The sequence below is a fragment of the Excalfactoria chinensis genome, chromosome 5, assembly GCF_039878825.1.
Source record: "Excalfactoria chinensis isolate bCotChi1 chromosome 5, bCotChi1.hap2, whole genome shotgun sequence".
NCBI lineage: Eukaryota > Metazoa > Chordata > Aves > Galliformes > Phasianidae > Excalfactoria > Excalfactoria chinensis.
This window is the reverse complement of record NC_092829.1, coordinates 42,268,470-42,293,650: the sequence shown is the minus strand read 5'-3', so window position 1 is coordinate 42,293,650 and position 25,181 is coordinate 42,268,470. Positions and strand designations below refer to the sequence as shown.

The 25,181-nt window shown below is 49.8% G+C and overlaps 1 protein-coding gene across 2 annotated transcripts in view; it reads left to right on the top strand.

Annotated features, from left to right (window-relative positions):
- The first annotated feature begins 1,312 nt into the window (after positions 1-1,312).
- LSP1 (lymphocyte specific protein 1) overlaps positions 1,313-25,181 on the top strand; it is a 38,867-nt gene continuing 14,998 nt past the window's right edge. The window contains exons 1-3 of one of the 2 annotated variants that reach the window (XM_072337753.1): positions 1,313-1,453; positions 20,770-20,922; positions 22,792-22,881. In XM_072337753.1, coding sequence (XP_072193854.1) covers positions 1,374-1,453; positions 20,770-20,922; positions 22,792-22,881 — 323 coding nt within the window. In that variant the 5' untranslated portion in view covers positions 1,313-1,373. Of the gene's footprint in view, positions 1,454-10,785; positions 10,975-20,769; positions 20,923-22,791; positions 22,882-25,181 lie in introns of those variants that run through there. The other variant, XM_072337754.1, reaches the window with a different exon arrangement.

The window sequence follows — 25,181 nt, the reverse complement described above, 5'->3', positions numbered from 1 at the left end:
TCACAGGAGCTACTGCACTTCAGGAGCTACCAGGGTGAACAGAAAGGGGGGATGGAGTTTGGGGGGTGGTGAGGAACCATCTGCCAGAGGAAGGAAATGGGTGAGGTCATGCCACAGTGCTGTCGGCTGCTCTACCTCCTCCTGCTTCTGCTTCTTTTTTGGGCAGGAGTCTGTGGGTCAGGAGGTGGCTCCGATTGGTCATTGCATCAGGGTTTGCGCCCATCATGCTGTGCTGTGTCTCACGTCCTTCACCTGGCCCAGAGCAAGGATCACCTTTCTGCCTTCTCTCTCTGGACTGAGATCTGCTGCAAAGGTCACAGTCTGAGCAGTCTCCAGAAGCTGTCCCCATCCAAACCTCTTCCCTGGGCACCTTTCCTGGATCAACATGCTCTGTATCCTATCTTGAGGCACACAGCATCTCATGCAGCCCAGCTCTGGAGCTGGGGATAGACAGACTGTGTCTGCCAGGAGCTGAAGGGGTCTTACAGGGCTTTACTTCTTCTATCCATGCATAGGGTGTTTGGGCTGTGCTTCCCTGTAGATAAAGGTGAGTTCAAGCCCCGGGAGATTCCATTGGGCCTCCACGTGTGGTGACAGTGGTACCTGGCCCAAAGGGCAGCAGCAGATGAGGAGAAGGACAACTAAAATAATCTAGTACAACCAACAACCCATCCCTACCATGTCCACTAAACCAGGTCACTCAATGCAACACTTACCCTTTTCTTGAATGCCTCCAGTGACAGTGATTCCACCCCCTCCCTGGGCAGCCAGTTCCAATGCCTCAAGCAGGAAGGGAATGTTCTAGAACAAGATGTGACGGGTGATGGCTGAAAGGTACAAGCTTTCAGCATGGGCACAGGGGGACACAGCCTACACTGGCAGTGCACAGCAGCCATCTCCAGAACAGCAGGACGTGTGAGGGGCAGCATATGCTGAGTGCCCGAAGTGGAGTGGGTTGTTATTTTGAGAGGTGTGTGACCAAGACTACCTTCGTATTTGTGGTGATGGTGCCCAATTCACTGTAGGGTGCTGAAGTATTACCCCAGATTGGCCATGCCTACACCGTAAGTGACTCTGGGGAGTGATGGGCTGCTCTTACTGCCGTGGTGGGGGGATGACCATGCCCCCTGCTGTCCCTTCATCTTAGCTTAACACTTCCCACTTTTGAGGCTGCTGACAGGCAGAACCTTAAAGTAATACAAACGGTTGTTAAAAAAATAATAATTTGCATTCCCCCTGCTCCTCTCCCATCCCCCCCCGAGCCCTCAGCCCGCAAAGTTTCCGGCACAGCTCACTTCTGCTGAGCGCAGGAAGAGCAAAGCGGCGGCGGCAGCAACATCTTGCATCATCCCTCTGTGCTAGCCAGGAGGGATATGTCGGACCCTGAGGAGTGCCAGGAGGGTGCAGAAGGCACAGATCAAGTGGGAGATGAATCCTACCAGGAGAACGAGAGGTGAAGCTGGGGAGCCCGATGTACATGAATCTGGGAGGATGGGGAGATGGGTTCATTGGTAGGGAAGGAAGACTGTGGGGTTGAAGTGAAGGGTATCCATGGGACATAAAGGTGACCAGATGCTTTTGGAGAGGCCTTCTAGATAGGGAGAGACTTGGGCTTCTCCTAAGTCCTGTCTCCATTGAACTTCAAGGCCAATGTCTTGTTGATTGAATGAAAAACCTGGCCTACAGCATATGCAAGGTCAGCAAGAGGTTTGGCTGTGAGATCCAGACCTGCCTTAGTGCTTTGCTGTTGAAACCCCAGATTAAGATGAGGTGGGGACAGACCCTGCTGTTCTCACTGTGTGCACACTTTGGTGAGAGGGAGATGGAAAGTGGGAGGGTTGCCCAAACCCCTCTTGCTTTTACTACTGTCTGTGCTATGGGTCGGGTGACCTTCGCTGGACATGTCCTTGGAGACATTCAGGGTCAGGCTGAACACGGCTCTGAGCAACCTGATGTAGCTGTAGGTGTCTGTGTTCATTGCAGGGGAGATGAACCAGATGTCCTTTAAGGGTCCTTTCCAACTCGAATGATTCTATGACTTGTGACACTGGATGCAGCTGTGGGATGGGGCTGAGAGGTGATACTGCTCTGAGGGTCTGATTTCTTTTTGTGTTGACTATTCCCATAAGCTGAATTAACCGGGGCATTTTTCAGGCTGTCTGCTGCCTTTTGTCAGTTTACACATCTCTCTCTTCCCCTGATTTGCTTTCTTGCTTTATCAATAGAGACTGTAAAATTCTTGCTCTGTTCACTCCACAGCGTACAGGTTTTCATGGGGGTGAAAAGGAAAAAGAGTAGCAGCAGAGACCAAATTACAGCTGTCCCTAATAAAGGAGGCAGAGATAAGCCAGGCTGAAAATCACACAAAAGATTTCAGACCGGAGACTCGCTGGGTTTAGGCTGAGCATCCATGGAGCTTGGGGGGGGTTGCCTCATTTCCTCCTCCAGCTTCAAAGCTCATATTAGCATTTCTCCCAAAGGCAGCACACTTGACATTGATAGAAAAACACCCCCTGAGTGACAATAAGAGGAGAAAGGTGTGTCATCTCCCATCACTATTGATTGCAGTGTTTTTGCTGACACCTGACAGCAATTAGCTTTGGCTGAAGCCTTGACTGGAAGCATCAAAAGGTGCAAAGCCTCAACACACTCAGCTGCCTGCAGAAACAAAGAGAGTTTGCTGCTGGGGGAATGGGGTGATGGTTCAGCATGGCATATGCAATCCTAGGCAGTGTTCTGTGCACCCAGCAGGAGAACTGAGCAGTTGTTGGGGTAGCTGGGGCAGCTGAGCCTTCACCTTGTGCTGTGTTGGCTCAGATGAGGCCACGCAGAAGCAGCTGCTGAGGTAGGGCCAAGTTTATCCCTTTTCTGTTTCCTGCTGGAGCTTCCCATAAATAAGAAAGGAAGCAGTCTGTTCTTTGAAAACAGTGAAATCTTATAAAACTTGCTGCAAAGTTGTGTTTGTGAGTGCTGATCAAAGGTGGTGCAGACCTTCCTTTTCAGCTGAATTTAAATGGAGAACTAAATACTATGGGAGGTAAAGAAATAGAGAGCAGAAGTAACATTTGGTTTGGAAAACACAGAGGATCGGTATCCCTCCTGATTTGTGTAATGCTTTCCTATGCAGCTCTGAACTTCTCCTGCTTTTGCTTGCAATAAACATTGCTAGGTTCTCATGATTTCCACTCCCAAAGTGGAGGGAGGAAGTGTTTGTGTGCCGCTCTGGGCTACCTTTTCTCACCCTGAGGCTAGCTCAGCTCTCTGATCTCCTCACCTTAGGCAAAAGTTCTTTGCAATTTGGGCTTATGCTCTTCCATGAGCTGCCAATCACTCTATGGGAAGACTGAGCAGTGTGAGCCTGATGCCCTGCAGCGCATCCCACTGGAGCATGGCTCATGAGCAGGCTTTGCTATGGATCTACAGGCTGTGAGATGAGAGACCAGCTCCCAAATTCCCTTGCTTCCTTCTTGCAGGGGCTGCAGGAAGCCCTCAGCAGCCCATGTATGGTCAGCAGCAAGGGAAGGTTTGCTGTGCCAGCAGCCCCCAGGCTTTTCCTTGTCCCAGCTGTCTCAAATTCTCTGGATCCTTGGAGGAGCCTCAAGAGCCCTTCCTAAGATGACTTTTGTTGCTAAGTATACCCGTGGCTGTAAGCAGGCTGGCCAGGGGAAACTGATATGGGGAATGTCCTCAGCACGTTAGATTCCTTTGGGAAAGGATGGCTGATCCCTGCTTGGGGGTAACTGGTCCATGTCTGACCCAGCTGTGTGCATTGGCATTAAAAGGAGTAGAAGAACAAACAAAGGAGGGCCAGCAGACTTCAGCTGGAAAATTCCAAGAAGCTGGGCAATACTTCAGCATTTCCATATTGGATATAGGTGCTCTGGCAAGGCTGTCAGGGATAAAGAGCTGCCTCTAATTATAGGGATGTATCAGGTGCCTTTACTGCTCCTTTCTACTTTCAGGAAAGCTTGCCTACGAGCCTCATTTGCAATGTAAAGTCCTGGGTTTGGTGTACCAGCTAAGTAGGTGATTGCTTTGGAGGTCTTATTTGAATTTTTTAACTGCACAGGACTGTGCTGGCTGGGAGGCTGTAGAAAAGGAAAAAAGAAGTGGGAGTTTTTCCAGCAGGTTGCTTTGATACATTCTGAGGTGAAATCTGACTCCAGTGCTTCTGGGATTCCCTTCTCCGAGGATTATGGGGGGGAGCTTATTGTGTAATTGGGTGTGAAGGCAGAATGAGGGAAGGCTGGGTTGAGGGAACTGGATACCCACAGGATGCCAGGAGGCGGCTTTGCCAGAATTCACTGTTGTGATGAGATGAGGCTTCTGTTGGCTGGTGGGACATCAAACCTCTCCAGCATCCCAGCTCTGCACCCATCATCCCCATAACCCTGGGAACAGAGGTTGGCATCTTTATGAAGGGAAAAAAAATACCTTAGCTATGGGATTTGCCTTGTGCCAGTTAACAGGTATGGGTAGTCCCTTACTGAGACATCTCCATGGTACTTGACATCTATGTTTAGGCAATAGAATTGCTCTGAGTTCCCAAAACCACTGCTGAGAGTTAAGTTGAGCTCTCCTGGTTATTCGCTGGTGTTTCTCAACTTTCGTGCTCTCTGGGTGCTCTATGGAGATGCAGTCACCAAGGGGTTAACCAGCCTTGCTTGGAGCCTAAGTGTGTTTTCCCTGCCAGTGTATCCCTCCTAACAGGCACCAGATGTGTGAGGAAGCTGCCGAAGTGTCTTAATCCCAGGTTTCAGCACTCAGAGTTGTCTTTTCCACGGACAGGTCTGCAGAGGGATTCCTTGGGGCTTTGCAGGGCAGTGTGTGGGCAGGGCAGCTGGCAGCACCCAGGATTTTCCCTACTTCGAAGGAGCAGCGTGCAATGACTGTCCAGGGACTACATGGGCAAAGAGGAAAAACAGATGGGCACACCCCACTGAATTTATTAATGGATGGAAATAGTCAGAGCTCTTCTATTACTGGTGTGATTGGTGACTCACTTGCACCAGGGGGCTGAAAGATTGGAGCCTCATGGGAGCACCTGCTCTGAGATGTGGAAAGCTTGTTTCATTTGGAGCTGAATTTATTTGGATTTCTTATCACATGGAAGTACAGGTCCAAATGTTTTTGTTAGCACAAATCAGTGCCATCCCACTGTTTGCAATAAAGCTGCGCCAGTTTGCATCGGCTGGAGGTCTTTAGTCCTTTGGTTCTTACAAACTCACTTTGCAAGCGGATCCTTTGCGAGGGTTTTTTTTTCTGCATTAGCAAGCAGCCCCTCTCCCAGCTCTAGGTATCTGTTGCTGCTGCTAAATAGACAGTGTGTGCAATTCATTTTATCAAGTCCCTGCCAGACGGGATGGAAAATATGAACTCTTCCCCTGTGCATGCGCATGCATGTGCCTTTTCTGCTCCAAAAGCAGTTTCCTTTCCAGAGAAATGTTGCTCCAGAGCCATTAGCATTAAAAAAACCCTGAACTATTGACCTATTCCAAGCAATCACAACTGCCATCTGTTTGTGAAGTGCAAATTTCTTCATCCCTAATAAAATTTGTAACAATAATTGTTCCAGTTATTGAAAGACCCTCAAAATAAGTGTCTCCTTGCAGCTGATGTTCACCCGCATGTAACAGGAGCCAACAGCGGTGTGCTCCAGGGAAAGACTACTGTGATATTCAGTTTGTTCCCCCCTGCTCTGGTGTAGCTTCGGGTCGTGCCAGGGGAAGTTCAGGTTGGATATTAGGGGAAAAAAATTCTCCACAAGAGTGATTAGGTGCTAGAACAAGCTGCTCAGGGAGGTGGTTGAGTCACTGTCTCTAGAGGTGTTCAAGAAACATTTAGATGTTGTACTGAGGGACATGAGTTACTGGGGAAATATTAATGGCAGTTGGATGGTTGGACTGGTTGATCTTAGAGGTCTTGTCCAACCCTGGTGCTTCTATGATTCCTTGGGATGGTATATCTCCTGTTTCCTACTCCAGTTGACATGGTCCTTCATTCAGCTTCAGATGACCCCTGTGCCTACCTTGATCAATCCCTCTTGATGCTATGACAGGCAGGCTTCTCTCATCTTGCTATGAGGGCTGAATTTGGGCAAGTAAAGACTGTTCACATCTTGGTGGAGGCAAACACTGGGCTTCAGGCTTTTTGGATACACCACACCATGCCACTTTTCTCTGCCCTTCTGTAGTAGCTCCCATTTTTTTCCTCAGTTCCAGTAAGGGAAGCATGGATAGATGCTGGGAATCTGAGGTTAGACTCTTCCCACAAGGTGTGTCTTGGAAGTGGAGTTGGCAGGCGGGGCTCAGGGATGCCTTCCTATCCATTAGCCTACCCTGACCCCCGCTGGAGCAACAGCCTGGCAGCATGAAGCAAAGATTAGGCAGGGATCATGTCTGTGATTAAAAGTCAGCAACAGGACAATGTGATCCTGTGAGAAGGCCTTTTATATCTATTTCCTAGCATCCTCAGTGAGGGGATGATCTTGGCATTAGATGCCTATAGCATCTTCACCCAGGCTGAAACTTTGTCCTGCTGCGTGGCTTAGCAGGGGAGGTGGATCCTGTAGTGATGGAGCTAGTCTTGAAGCCAACAGTTCTTTGCTTGTGCTGTAATGTCCAACCTGCAGGGTCTGGGAGTGCCTTATCTACACCATTGTTTTGTTTTCCCATCTCTTTCCCAATGGTTTTGTTTGTTTAACATAGCATAAAGATATGGTGCATGCTGCAGGAGCTGTGCTGGCTCTACATGTTAAACTAGCTTGCCTGTGTCACTTGGCCGTCTCAGGTTTTAATGGTGCTGGGCTGCCCTAGTTCATGCTCACACCCTTCTCCTTTGTTGGCCTCTTTCTCACTGTTGTTTTCCTTTGGCTTCCTTTTTCCTCAGCCCCCTTATCATTTTTGCCATTGGTATCATCACTGGAGCAAAGCATCTTCTCTCTCCAGACTCACAGACTTGTGTTTCTCCTCTCCCTGAGAGATGAAGTGAACCCCTGGGATTCTAGTTTTAAGGTTTTCCCATGGAGTGCTCCATGGGGACAGAACAGGGTGCATCCCTCCTCCATCCTGCATGTGGATGAGAGGGCAGCGGTGGGGTAAGGAACGAGGGCTGCTCCTTCCTCTCTTTCTGCCTCTTTGGATAACATTGGGAGAAAGTCATTGTTGTTCCCGAGCCAAGCACTTCAGCCCAATGACATGGTGTTTGTTGACTCTTTGGACTTGGCCCACAGTGCTATGAGCTCTTCCTTATGAGCCAGCCCTCCTGCAGCCACTGACATCCCTTGCTTGTCAGGCTGTACCATGTGATACAGGGTGAGCCCAGGGCCATACTTGTGTTTGCAGAGCCCTTCACCAGCACCTCCTGGCTCCTCATGCTTGTGGGACAGGCAAGTATCCTTTCTAGGACAGCTTCCACACACAGCATCCACTTCCTTCAACAGTCATGGGGTCATGCTTTGGCTTGGGAGAATCCTTGCAAGTTAAGTGCATCTACAGGGGGTTGGTTGTTCTGCCTTCTGCTGGTCCCTTGAGCGCAGCTGTACATCCCTCTGCTCCATTCCAGGGCATTTTTTGTTGCTCACCAGAGCTGCTGGGTCCTCTGTCTCCAGATCCTGCTCTTTCCTCCCCAGAAAACAAGTACCCCCCACTTTAATCACACAGTTGGGATGTACTGTTCTCTTGACAGCACGCTTCTGGAGCTTGCAGGTAGTTGCTCATGCAAAAAGGGGACAAAGTGCTGCTCTTGGCTGCTAGATGCTCCATTTCCTTGGGATTATCTCTGACTGTTTTGGCTTCTGAATTTTGCTGCCTGAAAGTGAGTGCTGATGGAACAAGCTGGACTGCATTAAGTGGAAGCCAGTGGTGAGAGTGAACATCTTGTGGAACCTACAGAACATTTGGGGTAAACTTCTTGGGATGTATTTTTTTTTGTTAGTAGTAAAGTCTTTTCTTCTAGTTTTTCTTTTCCCCTCCCTAGATCATGTGTTAGCCTCCAAACAATTTTGCAATCGGTCCTACATAGCAGAGTGATTGTGTAATTAACGGGAACTGGTGCAGCCCTCTCTCACTGGGACTCCCCTCCTCCTGCCACAACAGCCCAGCCCCACATGCTCCCTCCCAATCTCTCACTTTCCTTTCCTTAGCTGATGGTGAGAGCTCAGGGAAGCTCTTTTGTGGCTTGCAGCATGTTCCTGGGTGCTCTGGGCACTTCTACTTCTGTACTGTTCGCAGCTCTGCTGCAGGGATTTATGTCATTTCTCCTAGCGTGTACTGTGCCAAAAGGAGGGGGAAAAAAGAGTAAGAGATGAATGAATTCTTTGTTTTTCTTTCTGTGTCTGCTGCACCTCAGCCTGAACACATCCAGCTGAGTTTCCTTGCACTGCTCACTGAAGGCACACATCTCTAGTGTGGTCATGCTTCCACCTTGCCTCCTTGGCTGGATCAGATCATAGGAAAGTTTGGGGGTGTTTTCTTGGTAGGACAAGAAGTAATGTCCTTAAGTTGCACCAAATTGGGTATTATGGAAAATTTTTTCTTAGAAAGAATGATGAGACGGTGACACAGGCTGCCCAGGGAGGTGGTGGAGTCATCATCCTGGGAGGTGTTTAAGAACTGTGGAGATGTGGCACTGAGGACATGGTCAGTAGACATGGTGGGTGTGGGCTGGGGTTGGACTGGATGATCTTAGATGCCTTTTCCAACTTTAATGGTTCTATGATAAAGGAAGTCCTGCAGGTGTGTGTTTCATTTTAAACGTGTGGGCAACTGTGATGATGTTAGGAGCGTTCACTTGCCTAAGAGTAATTGCTCCTTTGGGGCTGAGACATGCTCTTTCTGAACATCAGAGGCCTTTTTTGGTAAATCCTTTGCGCCTTCTCACCAGCCCCAAATTTAGAAATAGAAAATACAGTAGGACAGCATCTGAGGAGCCCACAGAGCTAGGCCAGAGTCTGTGTTTGTGCTTTGAGGGTTCTGTTGTTACAATCACCAAGGGGAAGTTTGGTAAATACCTGCAGAAAAAACCCAAAGTGGATTGTTTCGAAATGAGGCTGAGAAGGGGAGGTACATCCCTCTGATCTGGGTTTGGTACTCTTCCTTTTTATTGAGGTGTCTGGGTGTACTGCACCGGCAACTTCCCCATTTCAGGCAGCAAGAAGCAGCTCTGCAGAAGTGATTGAAAAGAAATGAGTAAATAAGGTAAGAGGGAACTGAAAGCAGGAGGAAGGTGAGGGCGAGGGCAGGGTGGCCCATCTTAGAAGCAGATAGGTATTCCCATCCACCACAGGGGAAGGAAGGCAGGCTGTGCTGTGAGTGGTGTGGCTCACTGGACATGGTGGTGATGGGTTGATGGTTGGAATAGTTGATTTTAGTGATATTTTTCCATGATTCTCCCTTATGTGTGGGTGTAAGGTAGGGCTGGAGTAACCTGTACAAGTCTAGGTACCTGTTAGCTCAGTATGGGGGATGGTCTTTCCGTGCAAAGTCAGGATTAGGGGAAGAGACTTTATTTGCTGATCTGTTTTTCCAAATGCTAATGCCATGATGATTAAGTGTGAAGGCAAGAACAATCATCTGCATCTGGTAACACAGCAACACAGGCGGCAGCGTTATTGGCCCCTCATCAGTCACACACAAGATTCCTTATTCTCCTGAAATATTGGGGTTTCCCAAAGACAAGACAGCCTTCTTGCTCCCCCTCTGTTTGACAGCCGGGAAAAGTGAGGCATGGGAAAGTCAGTCACTTGAGCAGATGAGGGGACACTGGGAGCAGGAGTGGGGTGCAACTCATTGGCATGCCCCCAAGTCCAGTGGTTGTCCTCACCTCACGAGAAGAGCTTTCCCTCAGTACAGGAGAGACGTGGATGTGTTAGAGTGCATCCAGAGGAGGGACACAAAAATGATGCCTTACTGAGACAGACTGAGAGGGTGAGGGCTATTCAGCCTGGACAACAGAAGGCTCTGGGGAGACCTAGTAGTGGCCTTTCATTATCTGAAGGTGGGGTGGGGGTGCTCTAAGATGGAAGGAGACAGACTCTTCAGCAGGGTCTGTTCTGACAGGGCAAGGGAAAATGGTTTCAAACTAAGAGTGGGGATTTAGACTGGGTATAGGGAAGAGGTTTTTTTACAATAAGGGCAGTGAAGCACTGGCAAGGTTTGCCCAGAGAGGTGGTGGATGCCCCGTCCATTGAGATGCCCCAATGTCAGGCAGAACGTGGCTCTGAGCACTGGATCTAGTGTAGGTGTCCCTGTTCATTGCAGGGGAGTTGGACCAGATGGCATTTAATGGTCTGTTCCTTCTCAAATGATTCCAGGATGCAAAAGCCCTCTCGCATTAATTCAGCTCTTGGTTTGTCCCCTGGTACACGGGGAGCGCTGGGAGGCGAGGCTTCTCCCGATGTGAATGGACCAGCAGTGATTTACTGCTGGCTGCTCTAGCACAAGCTGCCAGCCCGGGCTGCAGCCCTCGGCTTGCTTTGTTCCTCATTTTTATCATAGAAAAAGCAGCGGTGGAGGGAGGGAAAAACGAAGGAGAGGAGGAAAAAGAAAAGGGGGGAGGGGGGGAGAGATGAAGGAAAAAGGGGAGCAGGGAGGGAGAAGAGATGGAAAAGATGAATGAGAGATGGGAGAGGAGCGCGTAGCAGCCCGGGGAGCGCTGGCTTTGTACTGTGCTTGCAGGCAGCACCCAGCCCGCATCCAGCGCTGCTCCCGGAGCTCTCCCTGACGTTTGCAGCAGGCAGAGGAGGAGGTGGAGGTGGAGGAGACACAAGGGGGTGGAACAGGGGGGGCTCGCCGAAACAAAAGGAAACCAGCTGCAGAACTTCCTGAAGACGGGGCGGGGGGACGCGCGGCGCCGGGTGGCTGTGCGGACAGGGAGCGGCTGCGGGAGCCGGCAGCCGGCCGCTGGGCTCGGCACCATGAGCAGCGCGGTGCTGCGGCGGAACTCCAGCAAACAGGGCCTGCAGAACCTCATCAGGTGAGTGGGGGGGCCCGGGGGCGTGGGGACACACGGCCCTCTGCCCCGGTTTCGTCTCCTCGTTCCCCGAAATCCGCTGGGCTTCTGCCCTACCCCGCTCTGCCGTGAGTTGGGAGGAAGGAGGATAGATCCCCCACCTCCCGAACGATATGAGAAAAGCAGATCAGAACTTGCTGATGGCTTTTCCAGGAGAGCACGACTGGAATAACTGAGCACAACCTTGCTGTGACACTCACCTGAGACGGCGGGGTTTTGGTTTTCTTTTTCCCCACTGAAACATGTGCTGTGCTTGAGCTGATGTGCATTTGTAATTCTGTGAGCTGTAGGTGCTCGGCTGATGCAGTGCATCCCAGCAGTGCTCTGACCCTTCCTCTCCACCTACAATTGCCGGGGCATGAGGCAGTGGTGAGCTGTTCCCATCTACAGCCCAGGCTGAGCCCAGGAGGATGGCTCTGTTGTGCTGGCACTGGGATTCCACCCATGCATTCACTGCTGTTTGGCTGGAAATAACCCCAAGATCATCCTCTAGCAGCTGGTGCTGGGGGGAATTTGTTCTGTGCTCCTGAGAGAGTGAAAGGTAGAACAAGGAAGCGCAGGGCAAACATTGTATGTTGGGCACCTCTGGGCTGTCCTGTGCTGCTGGGCTCCAGCAGGCAGTCGGGGGTGCCAGGGTGGGGTTATTTGGATATTCTTCTTCCAGTGGGATCCCCCCGGCCAGTAATACAGGCTCTACACCTCACCCTCCAAATGAACTTTGTGCTGTGGAAGGGACATGAGCTCCCACAGCAGCTCCATCTCTGCCCCTTGGACATAAGGCGGTGGCATGGAAGCTCTCTGAGGTGGATAATGAGCAGGCTGAGGGGAAGCACACACACCTTGTGCACACAAAGGGAGGTCAGAATTGGCACAGCCTGAGCCAGAGGTTTTTCTCTCCTGATTGTTGTCCCCAAGTTCCTCCTCCTTCAGCTTGGGACTTTTGCTGTCCCATAAACTCACACTGGCTTCTAGCAGTGAAACTTTTGATGATATTTGTCCTGATCGGGGCTTTTTGCTCTTCACTGGGCTGAAGTCTGACATCAGGGCTGTGTTCTCCAGCCCCAATGCTTCCCTCCTTTCTATGGAGGAGGAGGGAGGGTGTGAAGATGTATGAGGGATTTAATCCACTGTTTACATCCAAATAAACCCATTAATGCTCACAGGAATGAATAGGAGAGCAAGCAGTCTCTGTTCCAAGCACAGCCTCTTTTGCAGTTGTGTTTCCTTCTTCTTAAACCTTGCAGCGAGTTGCAAGCTCCTTCAGTTTGTGAATGCCTTGAGGCTTCTGGCTTCAAGACACAGAGCTGTGATGATTGCTAAGCTTCCACTCCGCTTTCATCTATCCCAAGGTGACTGCAGGCAGAGCAGTTACACTTCACAGGTCTTAGGCTCTTCTGATATGCATGAGTACATAGCTGACACAGAAACAAGAGCAAAAATGGCTGTTTGGAGCCACATCTGTAATCATCAGGGATTCCAGTGTGATGCCAGACATACCCTTCTGCCCCTTAATACAAAGTGTAGTGGTCCCTCCTGAGCCTGCTGTGAGGCTCCACAGCAGCCTTGGCAGGGTAACCTGTTGGCTTGTGCTTTGCTCAGCAAAAAGCAGAAGGATGTGCCCTCTGCATTGCTCCAAGGGAGCCACGGAGTCTGTCAGTATTATCTGCCTCACTCGTTCCTTCCCCCCCCCCCCCCATGTCCTTCTGTGAGTGCAATCTCTCTATAAGGATGTCCCTGGATATTTGTCTCTTTGTAGGAAAGTAACCACAGTGGTCCCCCGAGACTTTGTGTTTTTGAAGTCCTCCCCAAACACGAGCCTCCCTATCTTGTTATCGTGGTCTGTTCTCCCCTTATCCTCCTAATGAATTCCTATAAATAAGATAGAGATCCAGCGCCTGCCATGTCGATTCATTCAGTTCATTATCAGTTCCTGCTGGAATTCTACTCTCCTGCTATTTATCGAGACTTGAGTGTTTCACAAAAGAAGATGGCTGGTTAATTAAGCCGCAAATCAGCCTCTTTGTAAAGCCGCAGCAGCAGCAGCGGTGCCACTCCCCAAAACTGGGTGATGGAACCTGGATGCTGCTTTCCCCATATGCAGGATGTGGGCTCCGTCCCACAGCCGCGTAGTGTGTGGGTGGATGTGTACTTAGTGTGATGGGGACCTGGGGTTTTGCCCACCCCTGCGTACTGCTTCCCTTTCTGTTGGTGCGTGACACCTCCTGGAGCTGGCCAGGATATGTCTCAGCAAGGAAGATGCTGCTCTGCTATTTCCACTTGACCTCTGGAGCAATGAACTGGGAACAAAGAGCTTGGAGGGCTTGCAAAGAAACAAGAGGGGGTGGTGCTTTGGAGGGAAAGGAGACTGGGAGGAGAAAGGGGGTGCTGATACCATTGGTTTGTTGCATGGAAAGTGGTGGTTATCATGTGGGTTATCACAGATTCTCTTTGCTGATGCTCACCTCTTTTCCCTGGGTTGTGGGCTGATGTGGGGAGCTGATTATTTCCTCTCAGCAGCAATGGCTGAACCATCTCTCTGGCTGTTATGTGGATGCATTCCCAGCTTCTTCTGGCCCTAGGTCTTGTTTGGTTGGGAGTACCATGTTTGCCATGTGTTGTAATGTTTCTTTTCTGGAAGGAAAGAAGTGTCTGTTTTTAGCTTAATTGTGCCTCGTGTCTTAGGCTTCTAACTGCTCTGAAGCAAATGGATATGTAGGGCTGATGGAAACTGTGGGAAGCTCTTCAAGCTAGGGTGAGCTGCACCCTCTGGTAGGGTGAAGCATTTCCATGTGTATCAGAATGGTTTGGCCAGCAATGGCAGCAGATGGGATGCTGGGGGTTGATGCTTTGGAGATAGTATGATATATAATGGCTTTAAGCTGTATGAGGGGACGTTCATATTGGATGTTAGGAAAAAATCTCTTCTCAGAGTGGTGATGCACTGGCACAGGCTGCCCAGGGTGGTGGTGGAGTCCCTGTCCATGGAGGTGTACAGGACCATGGAGTTGTGGCACTGAGGGACACGGCTAGCGGGCATGGTTGGGATGGCTTGGGGTTGGACCTGATGATCTTAGTGGTTCTTCCCAACCTTGATGGTTCTATGGTTCTATGATTTGCAGCTTGACTGTTGTATGACAACAATTTTTTAGCTTCCTGAGATATTTTCCCTCTTTTCTCTTTGTTTGTGTGGCTTGGTTCTTCCGATGGAGAAAGCCAGAGCAGACACCAGTCAAACCCAGGAGCTGCATCCCTTAGTTCTATGGGGAGACAAAGGATAGCCAGTGATGTGCAATGCCTCTGTCCCCCTTGCCTACGAGAGGCTGTGCTGACATGCTTTAAGGATGACATTTGTACTCAGTATTTTGGGGCCAAGCCTGCTCTCTCTCGATGGCACAGCAGGGGAGAGGGCTTGTTGCTGACCCTGGTTCCTGTTGCGACTCCATTCCTCAAGGAGGGCTGTAAATGCAGAAAACCTCCTCTCTCCCAGAGACTCATTCCCACGGTCTCCTTGCTACCTCCTGTCCCTGCTGCTGCAGGGAGCTCCCTCCTGCTGCTGCAGGCAGCAGGGTGTGGGGGAAGAGCATCGTGAAACAAATGACTTGTGAGCAGTCTGGTGGGTCGGATAGGAAGCATCATACCTGGTGTGAAGCTGGCTTTTAATCCCAGCTTTGAGCAGTGGCAAAGTGTTGTTCTCTTCCATCCTTTATAGCACGAGGTAGCAGAGGCCGTGGATGCTTTCCTATCCAACACAACAAGAAAAAAAAAATCCAAGTTCAGTAAGCCAAGCTGAACCTCTCTGACAAGTCTGCTTTATCCTCTGGCGTGCCTCTCCCTTCCAAAAACAGAGCCCAGACTTCCTCCTCTCCAGGCAGACGCCAGTTTCTTAAACTGTGCAGCTGAGATAGAGGGAGCGTGAGAAAAGGCCACTTTTTGGGGTCTTACACGGCATCAATTTCTCACACCTACTGAACACTGCAGCCTGTGCAGGGTGCTGGGAGGGCTCCAGCTCCAGCCCTTTCTCTCCCCCGCTCTGCCTCCAAATTCCAGACCGGTGATGTTAATACATTACCGCACCAGCATATCTGTGTGCAAAGGACACACGATCCTGGGGGTGCAATTCATCATCTTGGTAGTGAGTTGGTGGGAGTTTGCCTGCCATGATTAAAAGTAATTAAGATACATATATAAGAACAGGTCATTAAGGATAGTGACCTCAGGATTGCTGCATGGGTTGGCTGCTGGTGGGATGCTCCCACCAGGGCAGGAACTGGCTTCTTTTTCCATCGCCTGCGTTTATCCATCCGGGTTGAGAGAGGACTGGTGATAGGGTGGAATTTTGTACTCTGCTGAAAAGTCATACTGAGACCCCCTGAAAATCTGTTGATTTCACCCATGTCCAAAAATTAAAAATAAAAGGACATCCCATCAGATGCTCCTTGCCCATAAACATGTGACTGTAGTGGAAACACCTTTCCTGGCACCCCTCCATCCACCTGGATGCATCCATTTCTGGTCCTACCTTCTGCCTGGGCTCCAGTGTGGGCTTTTCCCCTCCCAGGGACCTTTCACAATGGTGTAGGCCACCTGAACCTTCTGGGTGGCACCAAGGTTATGTGGTGAGCGTGGCTGTGTATCTGCTTGTTTTACTCTGAGCAGAAATGGGATATGCTGTTGCAGAGATAAATCCAGATTCACTTTAAAAAAAAGAAAGAAAGAAAAAAAGGAAGACAAGTTGCTTTTGTTTTTAAGGAGAGACTAAGTCCCTGCCATTCTGCCTATGGTATTCTTCCTTTTCTGCTCGATGAAAGTTCAGGCCGTATCTTATTCTGCTCAATTGCCTTGGCATGTCCTTATCAGTTACTGCATGACACCTTTCCACGCCCCGGCTCCTGCTGGTCAGCAGGGGTGGGAGATGGAGCTGCTTCCCTGTAGAATGAAATGGGGAAAAGTAGCTGAGGCTGTGGAGCTATGGATGGGTGGGGAGGTTTGGTATGAGAAACAAGCTTAGGGTGAAGCATCTATGCATTTTTCTGTCTCTCTCCCCTCTCCCCCCCCTTGCTGCACCCCCTCCTTGTTCAAACTCTGAAGCCTGGGCTGTGAATGGAGCATTGCAGCCGAGGAATTACATGAATGTATGGGAGGGAGAGGCTTGTGCAGCATTGCTGGCTGCCTTCAAATGACAAGGCAGTCTCTCAGAGCTGGAATCACCATAACCCCTGAGACAACACTGAAATAAGCTCCAGGCTGTGACATCATCAGTTCTGGTTTTATTCCTTTCCCAGTTGCCTTATATTGTACTGATATCCATGACCCCATTCTTACCCAGACAGATTATTGCCCTACTGTGATCTTTGCTATCGAGCCATGTTACATTTCAGCCCCAGAAACGTGTCCACCAACAATCCTAACTACTGTTTGCCATCTGCCTTGATTATTTCAGTATCAGAGATGTTTTGCCTAGTGTCATAGAGGTCACCCATGCTTGCTGCTGTTCATCTGCAGTCACTTGGCAGTGCAGTAGTCAGGAGGTTAGGATGCTGGCTGGACCTCTGTTCAGTTCCCAACATCTTCATGGTGAGCCCTTGGGTGTGGGGACAGACTTCTGAAGGCTTCTTGGTACGTGAAGGTAAACTGGGTCTTAGATCATTGGGAAGGGCTGAGATGCTGAATGTTGGGACATTGCTTTTAGCCAGCGGGTTGCAGCAATTGAAAGAACCTGAGCACTTGGCATCGTGGCTGTGTATTGAGGGTAACCTTTTCCATTTCATGTGGCAAGAGTGAGCAGCACACTTTGGTACCCCTGCAGTCATGCTTGGCTCTTCATAAACTGATGATAAATGCAGTATGAAATAAAGCAGTTCTGCTTGTCAGCAGGGTGAACTTGGTGACAGTCCTAAGCCACATTCTGTTTTATGTTGGGTGGGCAACTTTTGTCACTGGTTGCTGGGTGTCAACGGAAGAGTTTCACCTGGAGTCTACTGTACGATCCTCTGTAGTAAGGAGGTCTTGCATGGGTGTCTGGCCTCTTCCTCTCTCTTTCCCTAAGATTCAACAAAGAGGACAGTGGGTTGACTGCTGGGGATGCAGCCCTGTTTCTTGTAGGGGATTTTGTCAAATGTGGTAAGTGTGATCCTATCCCTGTCACTTTTGCAGATGATGGGAGTTTTACCCTTGATGGCAGTGGGTTTTGCACCGGGTTCCCTTTGAGAAATACCAGTTGTTGTGCCAGGGTTGTGCATGACTCATCTTAGATCCTGTTCCTGAAGCATTTCTCCCCATGACCCCTGAATATCTGGGGCAGCGCACGCGACAGAGGCCCTGACCAAAGTCAACAGCATCCTGGCCCAGTATCCAGCAAGCTCAGGAGACAGGAATGTCGAGTTTGCTGGTAGAGGGTTGCTGTGTTCTGGCACAGGTCTGCCATGCCTAAAGCCTCTGGGAGGCATTTTATTTTCCTTGCTGGAATTAGCTTTAGTGCTGAACGTTGGTTTAGGGCCAGCAAAACTTCCTCTGTGCTGTGAGCCATGCAGAAATCTCATCAAGTCTGCACTGTTTCCCTTAAATACAGCTCAGTGCCAGAAATTTCTCCCACATTAATGCTATAAGCTCCTCAAGCTCTGGCAAGGAATTGCCCAAAGGAAAAAGCATTTCTAGAAATGCTGGCTTGTCTGGAGCGGGTGTTGGTGGCCACGAGGAGTGTGGCCACCTGTATTTGTTCTGCAGGATGTATGCAAGAGGATGAGTGGAAACAAAATAATTCCCTTGGCTGGGGTCTGGTGGGAGGTGAGGTCAAGAGCTGGATGTGAAGCAGCTAGCCAGCCCCAGAGCAGTGGCAGCATCCCAGCTGTTCAGCCAGCTGTGGCTGTGTGACCAAACCCAGAGCTGGGTGCTTCAGCCCTTCCTTAGAGCTAGAGGATCTCCTCACCTCCCTGCTGAGAGGTAATCTCTTCCATAAAGAGTGTTTCAAATATGATGTAGGGTGGGTGGGAGAAAGAAGGCTTTTGCCCCTGCAAAACTCTTCTAGGAGCTTGTGCTCTTGCCTTGCCCTGGGGAGGAGGGCTGGTGATACACCTCTATATGGGCAGGTGGCTCAGGGCAGGAGAGTGTAGCACACCATGAATTCATATTGCAAGCTTGAAGCTTTCAATTTCCTTGTTCTGGGACAGCTGCAATGATTACAGCACTGGAACGGGGTGCCTAGGGAGGTGGTGGAGTCACCATTCCTGGAGGTGTTCAAGAACCGTGGAGATGAGGCACTGGGGGACACAATTAATGGTATGGTGAGGAAGGGCTGTGGGTTGGACTAAATGATCTTAGTGGTCTTTCTAAGCTTAATGATTTTATGAATATTAATGGGGATCTTTCTACCTCCTTGCTCTGAAAGAAAATTTAACAGCTGAACCTCTCCACATGTCAGAGTGGGCTGACAAATGGTTGGACTGCTCCAAACCAAAAGGATGCAGTCAGTTTGCAGTTCAGCAAACTGCTGTAGCTGACCCATATGTGAGCATTTTGCCAAGGTTTTGTTTTCCATTTGTTTGTTTGCTTGATTTTTATTGGAAACAAATATTTGTACTACTAGATCAGTTGAAGAGGAATATTTTCCCTTTACTTGCTGACTGGATCTCTGAACCCCTAAGCATTACTTATTAAACATCACTCTACTGCCAACCTGTATGAGCAGGGAAGAGAGTTCTGAATCTGACAGTAGAGTGAGTTTGGGTGTTTTTGAGCCCAGGGCAATCAGGGGCTCAGTGGGGACCTGTTTTCTGCCTGATGTATGTGAGCAATAACCAGCATTGCAGCATCAAGTGATGATGATGCCTGGCCTCCAGGCAGCTCAGATGCCAGCTCACCCTTTGGCAGCAGGAGTGGGGGTGATATTCCCCTGCCCTACAGAAAGCTGCATCTCCCCAAAACAGTCTCCCTGATGTTGTCCTGTGCCCACTGCGAAGATACAGTGACAGAATAGTGAGCTGGTGAGATCATGGGGAGAGAACTAGTCAAATCCCACTGGGAAACGCAATGGAATGCGGGCCGAAGTGATGTGCAAAGTGTGTATGGCCCAGACAGGACACCCCTAAGTTGCTACAGCCCCTTGCAACAGCTTTCTGGGGAGCTGGGTTGTGTGGAGTTGAATGAAAATTGAATTCAGTCTGGGAGAAATGTGGACTTTGCTGCTGGTAACTGGGGTGATCTGGGAGGGAGGGGGTTAAGAGCCATCCAGAACTGGAGGCTCTCTGGAGCTGTCGCACAGGGGAGGGAAACTGTGGCAGAGTTTAATGAATGACTTCATTTATATATATAAAAAAATAAAATAAAATGCACGCACATGCACAAAAAATAAAACAACACGGTGGCTTCCTGCCAGGCCCACAGACAAGGGTTTCTATGGGAACCATAGGGAAAACAATAAATATGATGGGGGATGAGGAGGGGGCTTGGCTGTGATCTGGGTGGCTTTGGGCTATTTGTTCCTATTGAGAGCAGGGAGAAGTAGCCTCCCAGTCTGCTCTGGGGCTGGGAGAGTAGATGGGTGAGTGAGCATCAGTGCCAGCTTTGACCCTGGGTACTGCAATCCATGTGGAAGTTTTATCGCTGAGCTGGAATGCAGCAGCAGCCTTATCACTTCCTCAGGGTGGGCAGACGTCCTGCTGGCAGAGGCACCCTGAGGCTGCGAGAAGCCATCGCAGGTTTCTGCTCTGTGCTGGGGTAGTAAGCGGAGTGTGACACAGCTCTTGCCCTGATACGGGGAGGTCCATCTCAGTTGCTAGGGAGATGGCTCTATGGTGCAGATTTCACCAGGTGATCTAGGCTGTGGAGCCTAGATTCAACATGTGAGGTTGGGCAGTGGGATTTCTTGTGATATCCTCATATCCCTATATTACTTGCATTTCCCAACTTCCAACCCTTTTCCTGTTGTGTAAAACAACATTGGAGGGAATGGTGCCTTAGGATGCATCTTCCTTGTGGAAAGGTCCTTCTGCAGGCAATGTCCACTCTTGTTCACACATCACCAATTCCACTAAGGGTGTGGCATGCTCCTGAAATCCTACCCTTTGGAAAAGGGACTGCAACAGGACAATCATAGCATCATTAAGGTTGGAAAGACATCTAAGGCCATCTAGTCCAACCACCAAGCCATCACCACCATGCCCACTAAGCCATGTTCTTCAGTGCCACATCTACGTGTTTCTTGAACATCTCTAGGGATGGTGACACCATCACCTTCCTGGGCAGCCTGTGCCGATAACTGACCACTCTTTCTGAGAATAGGTTTTTTCTAAATATCCAACAAGAACTTCCTCTGGTACCACTCAAGGTTATTCTGTCTTGTCCTGTTGCTGTTAACTGGGAAGAGAGGCTGACCCTCACCCTTCTGCAGCCTTCTTTCAGGTCACCGCAGAGAGCAGCATTGTCTCTCCTGAGCTTCCTCTTTTCCAGACCAAACAACCCCAGATCCCTCAGCTGCTCCTCATCAGACTTGTGCTCCAAATCCTTCACAGCTTTATTGCCCTTCTCTAGAAACACTCTGTGGCCTCAGTGTCTTTTTTGTAGTGAGGGACCTCACTCAAGGTGAAGCCTCACCAGTGCCAAGTACAGAGGGAAGCGTGCCAAGGGACAGGACCACCACTTCAAGGACCAGGACTCATGCTGAGATCCCTCATGCAGTGAGCTCCTACCTCACAGGGAGGAGTGTCCCAGCAGCTCGGGGGGTATTTTCAAGCACTAAGATGAGTTTTCCTTCTATTTTGACAGGCTGACGGCACAGTGGAGTGTGGAGGATGAGGAGGAAGCAGCACGAGAGAGGCGGCGGCGGGAGCGTGAGAAACAGCTGAGGTCCCAGGCAGAGGAGGGCTTCAATGGCACTGGCTCCTGCATGGAGAGTGCAGGTTCAGCACAGGAAAACCAGTAAGAAGTACCCATGTGTATATACCCCACAGCAAAATTTAACTGAGCACCCCCGCACCTGCCTTAGCCTCATGTTTGTCCTGGAATTTGGGTGTCCCTGGGAAGGATGCTCCCATTCCTTCTGCCATCCCCTGATTTCTCTGCAGCTGCAGACAGCCACCTGGGCTTGCTCACATAGCCGGGGTCAGCCTGCCATTAATCTTCCCATAGCTTTGCTCTCTCTCATGTAAACATGGCCCCCTCCTTCCTTTGGAGCTTCCTGCGCCAGAACACATCCCATCCACATTGCTGCTCTTGTCCCTTCCCCCATTCAAAAAATAAAGGGAGAAACAAAAAAAAATGGTAGATTTTCAAACCTGAGCTCTGCAGGATCCTGAATGCAGACCAGGCTGGTGGTATCCATGGACTGGCTGTATCTGTTCTCTCCATTTCCAGTGCATTTCCCCACTGTCAGCTGTTATGCATGGCCTTGGGAGCAAGGGGGATAGATGTCCCCAGTGCAGTCTCACCCAGGCCCTACAGCCAACATCCTGATGTCCATCAGGACCAATGTCCCACCTTTGGAAAACTCTTTCCTCATGGATGCCCCTTCCAGTCTGTACCAAGCTGGGGCATCCCTAAGCTACTCCTACACAAGCAGAGGGAAATAACTCAGTTCTGGATCAGCATATCATCACTGCTCAGAAGTCTGAAGATGGCAGGCTTCCCCATCATTTCAAGTCATAAGGGTAATGGGGATGCTAAGCATTTCCTGACATCTCCCAAGGGTCCAGAAAGGCAAAGAAAAGGCTATGCTTATTGTGTATTTCAATACCTGAGTTTTAGACCAATCCATGTGTCCCATCTGCTAATTCCCATTCCCTGGGGATGTGACCATGCTATGTCCCATAACCATGAAGTTGCCTCCTCCAGATGATGCTTGCAATGTGAGTGCTCATCAAGGAGCTCCATCCTGGTGGTTATTCTCCTTGTGAATGTAAGGAAAAAACAACAATTTCCATGCATGACCAGGCTGCATCTGGTGCCGGCAGCTGTGGGAGCCAGGAGGGCTGCTGCTCCCTCCATCCATATACGTCTGCAGGCTGGGAGGGCTGTCATCACGGCTCAGGAATGTGCTCCAAAGGTTAGAGGGCAGTGGGCTGCAGAATGGACGTATTTCCTCCCTTAGAGAGGAGGAAGATGGATTTTCCCTTTTATCCATTCAGCCAAAGCTGAGAGCAAAGTAACTTTTGGTGTGGCTGGAGTTCACCCAACCAATTGGGGCTGATTGGAACTGGCTGAACACGCCAGAGGCTTGAGCTACAGGGGCTGGGGAGGGTGTGAGATTGAACAAATCTGGGCTCTGTGCATCCCTGAATCATCAGAATGAAGCTACGTGAGGAAGAATAATGTCTGTGCTTGGGATTACAGTGTGATGGGCACCTTCATTGCAAAGCTACACCTGTAGCACACATCCTCACCTTCTCAACTCTTGCTGCTTTCAGATGAGGCTGGATCAGCACTGTTTCATAGACTAGGAGCCAGAGTCCTCAGAGCTCTATGGGAACCGAAGGAACAAGCCCAGGACTTGAGTCTGTGTCTCAGTCATTGGGTCTTCTTACCTTCCTAATCCAGAACTCTATTCAGGCTGGTTTCTGCAGGTTTCTTTTGTCTGAGGCTGCATATGAGTGCAGGATAAGTGGGAACCAAGTCTTTTAGTCTAAACGAGCTGCAGTATAGAAGAAAACCATGGGACTCCTTCATTTTGATGTGCTGCTTATGCTCACCTGCTTGTGGTCTCAGAGATCAGGCAGGCAGTGGGGTGTTCACTGAGCTGATCAGGACTTTTGCACCATTCTCATCCTAATTTTCCTTCTTGTTGTGTTTCAGCTATGACTTTAAGCCCTCTGGGAACTCAGAACTGGAAGAGGACGAGGGGTTCAGCGACTGGTCCCAAAAGCTGGAGCAGCGCAAGCAGAGGTGGGTAAGGCAGAGAGCTGAGTCACCCAGCACCCCAAAGAGAGGTGACTGAGCCCAGATCATGCCTTGAGAGCTAAGAGCAGGGTCTAGAGCAAATGAGGGTGGATAGCCTCTGCCTGCAATTTGAGCTGCTGGGGAGGAACGGACATGGGCTTTGGGATGTTTGGCTTCAGCTCGGTTCTTTGAGCAATGGCAACTGGCCAGGACACTGGGGTTTGGAGGAGTGACAGCAGCGGATTTAAGCCACCTGAGCTGCTGCATGGGCCAAAACAGTCCCTAACATAACCCAAGAAGATGAAAAAAGAAAGCTGTTCTATGTTATTGCTGCTTCCTGGCTCGTGTCAACATGGTGGGTGTTATGGCCCCAGTCTACATTGAGCTTAGCAACTCTTTCTGCAGTAGAAAACAGTGCTGAGGGGTACCTGTATCCCTGACCAGGCTGAAGACGAGATCCATCTTCTGCTCTCTCCTCTCACTGAGATAAGCAAAACTCTTGCCCCATCTCCTGCCCTGGACACCGCATATCTACACGTGAACTCTGTGACTCAGTTCTCCCAGCAACCCGATTTTATAGGGAGCTTTGTTCTGCGATGACACAACCCCTTCTTTACCCAAGGGATTGGGAAAAATGCATAAGATTAATATTTACTTCTGAGCAAGTAAATAGATCTTGCCTCTTCCTTGATGCAATCACTGCAAACTGTACCTTCCCAGTCTCAGCCCCAGGAGGGCTGCTGGAGCAGCTCATGGCAGTGCTGATTATCACAGCTGTGAGAGCAATTAACAATCAGCCCCAGCTGCTTTTCTGCAGCCCCCCCTCACTCCTTCTGTCCTTATAAAGAGTTTAGTCCCAGGGAGAGACTGCTGTTCTTGGCTAGAGGGGCTGAGATCCTCTAAGTTTCCAGGGTGTGCAGTTTTGCAAGAGCTGGGTTACTCAGTGGTTGTGTTTTGTAAAGGCTGTTTAGCAGCTTTGTCCTTCCTCCTGGCTCACTGAGGACAAGCTTGGAGTGCAAGTGCAGGTAGGAGTTGTCTGATAAGAAATGTCTCATGCTGGGACAAGTGGTGCTGTCGGTAGGGTTTCCTAAATCTGCTCTCCTCTTAAATAAATGTGAATGCTAAAGGTATCCTATAGACTATGTCTCATCTATTGACTTAGATTATCGTTGTGAGCTTTCTCTTTAGCTGGGGGCATTGTTGGCTGAGGCATCCCGGTTAGAAGAAAAAAAAGTCACCTGAACCATGAACTGTTTGGAGTCTGTTGGTGGTGACTGTTCTGCTGTGGGAGGATGATTAGTGGCAAGCCTAGTGAGCCAGTGTATGCATCAGCCTTTTTCCTGATGTGGTCAGTGAGGAGGGCTGGAAGGTGGCTGTCCAGTGAACTATCTTCCCTGCTGCAGAGCGGTGGGTGGAAAAGCATAGCCTGAACTTTCCCTCATGTTTGGCTCTGGCTGGTGAGGCAGGAGCAGTGAGTCAGCCCTCTGCTCTGTTAGCTAGCTCTTGCCTTGCTGCTGCAGCACAGGCAGTTTTCTGAAAAATAGATGGGAGGAGAAAACTATCCTCCATCTGAGACTGTGAGATGACAATAACATCCCAGGGTATACCTCTGAACCAGTGAGAGCTCTGGGTTAAGTGCTCTCACTGACTGTTCCCAAAGGCATAGGCTGCTCTGCTTTTGTGAGGCTAACTGCTTAAACGTGCAGGTGAGCCTTCTCTCTGCAGCCTCTGGGGCATGTAGGAATCTTCTTGTGAAAGCTCTTCTCTGGTTGTTTTGGGACTGATTTGGTAAAGCAGAGATGTCATTTATTCAAGTGGTAATACTGAGGTTTGGAGACAGGCATCGATATACATAATGCACACTTAGATACCTAACTGTGTTCAGTTTTGGGGCCTTGACAACAAGAAAATCATCGAAGTCCTGGAGTGTGTCCAGAGAAGGGCAGTAAAGTTGTGAGGGGTCTGGAGCACAAGTCTTATGGGGAGCAGCTGAGGGAACTGGGATTGTTTCCTCTGGTGAAGATGAGGCTCAGAGTAGATGTTATCGCTCTCTAACTCCTTCTGGAAGAAGGTTGTTGGAAGGTTGGGGTCTGTCTGTTCTCCCAGTTAACAGTGATAGGATGAGAGGGGATGACTGGAAGTTGTGCCAGAAGAGATTCAGGTTGGATGTTAAGAAAAATCCCTTCTCAGAAGGAGTGGTCAGCTATTGGTGCAGGCTGCCCAGGGTGGTGGTGAAGTCACCATCTCTGGGTGTGTTTGAGAACCATGGAGATGTGGAACTGAGGAATGAGGTCAGTGGGGATGGG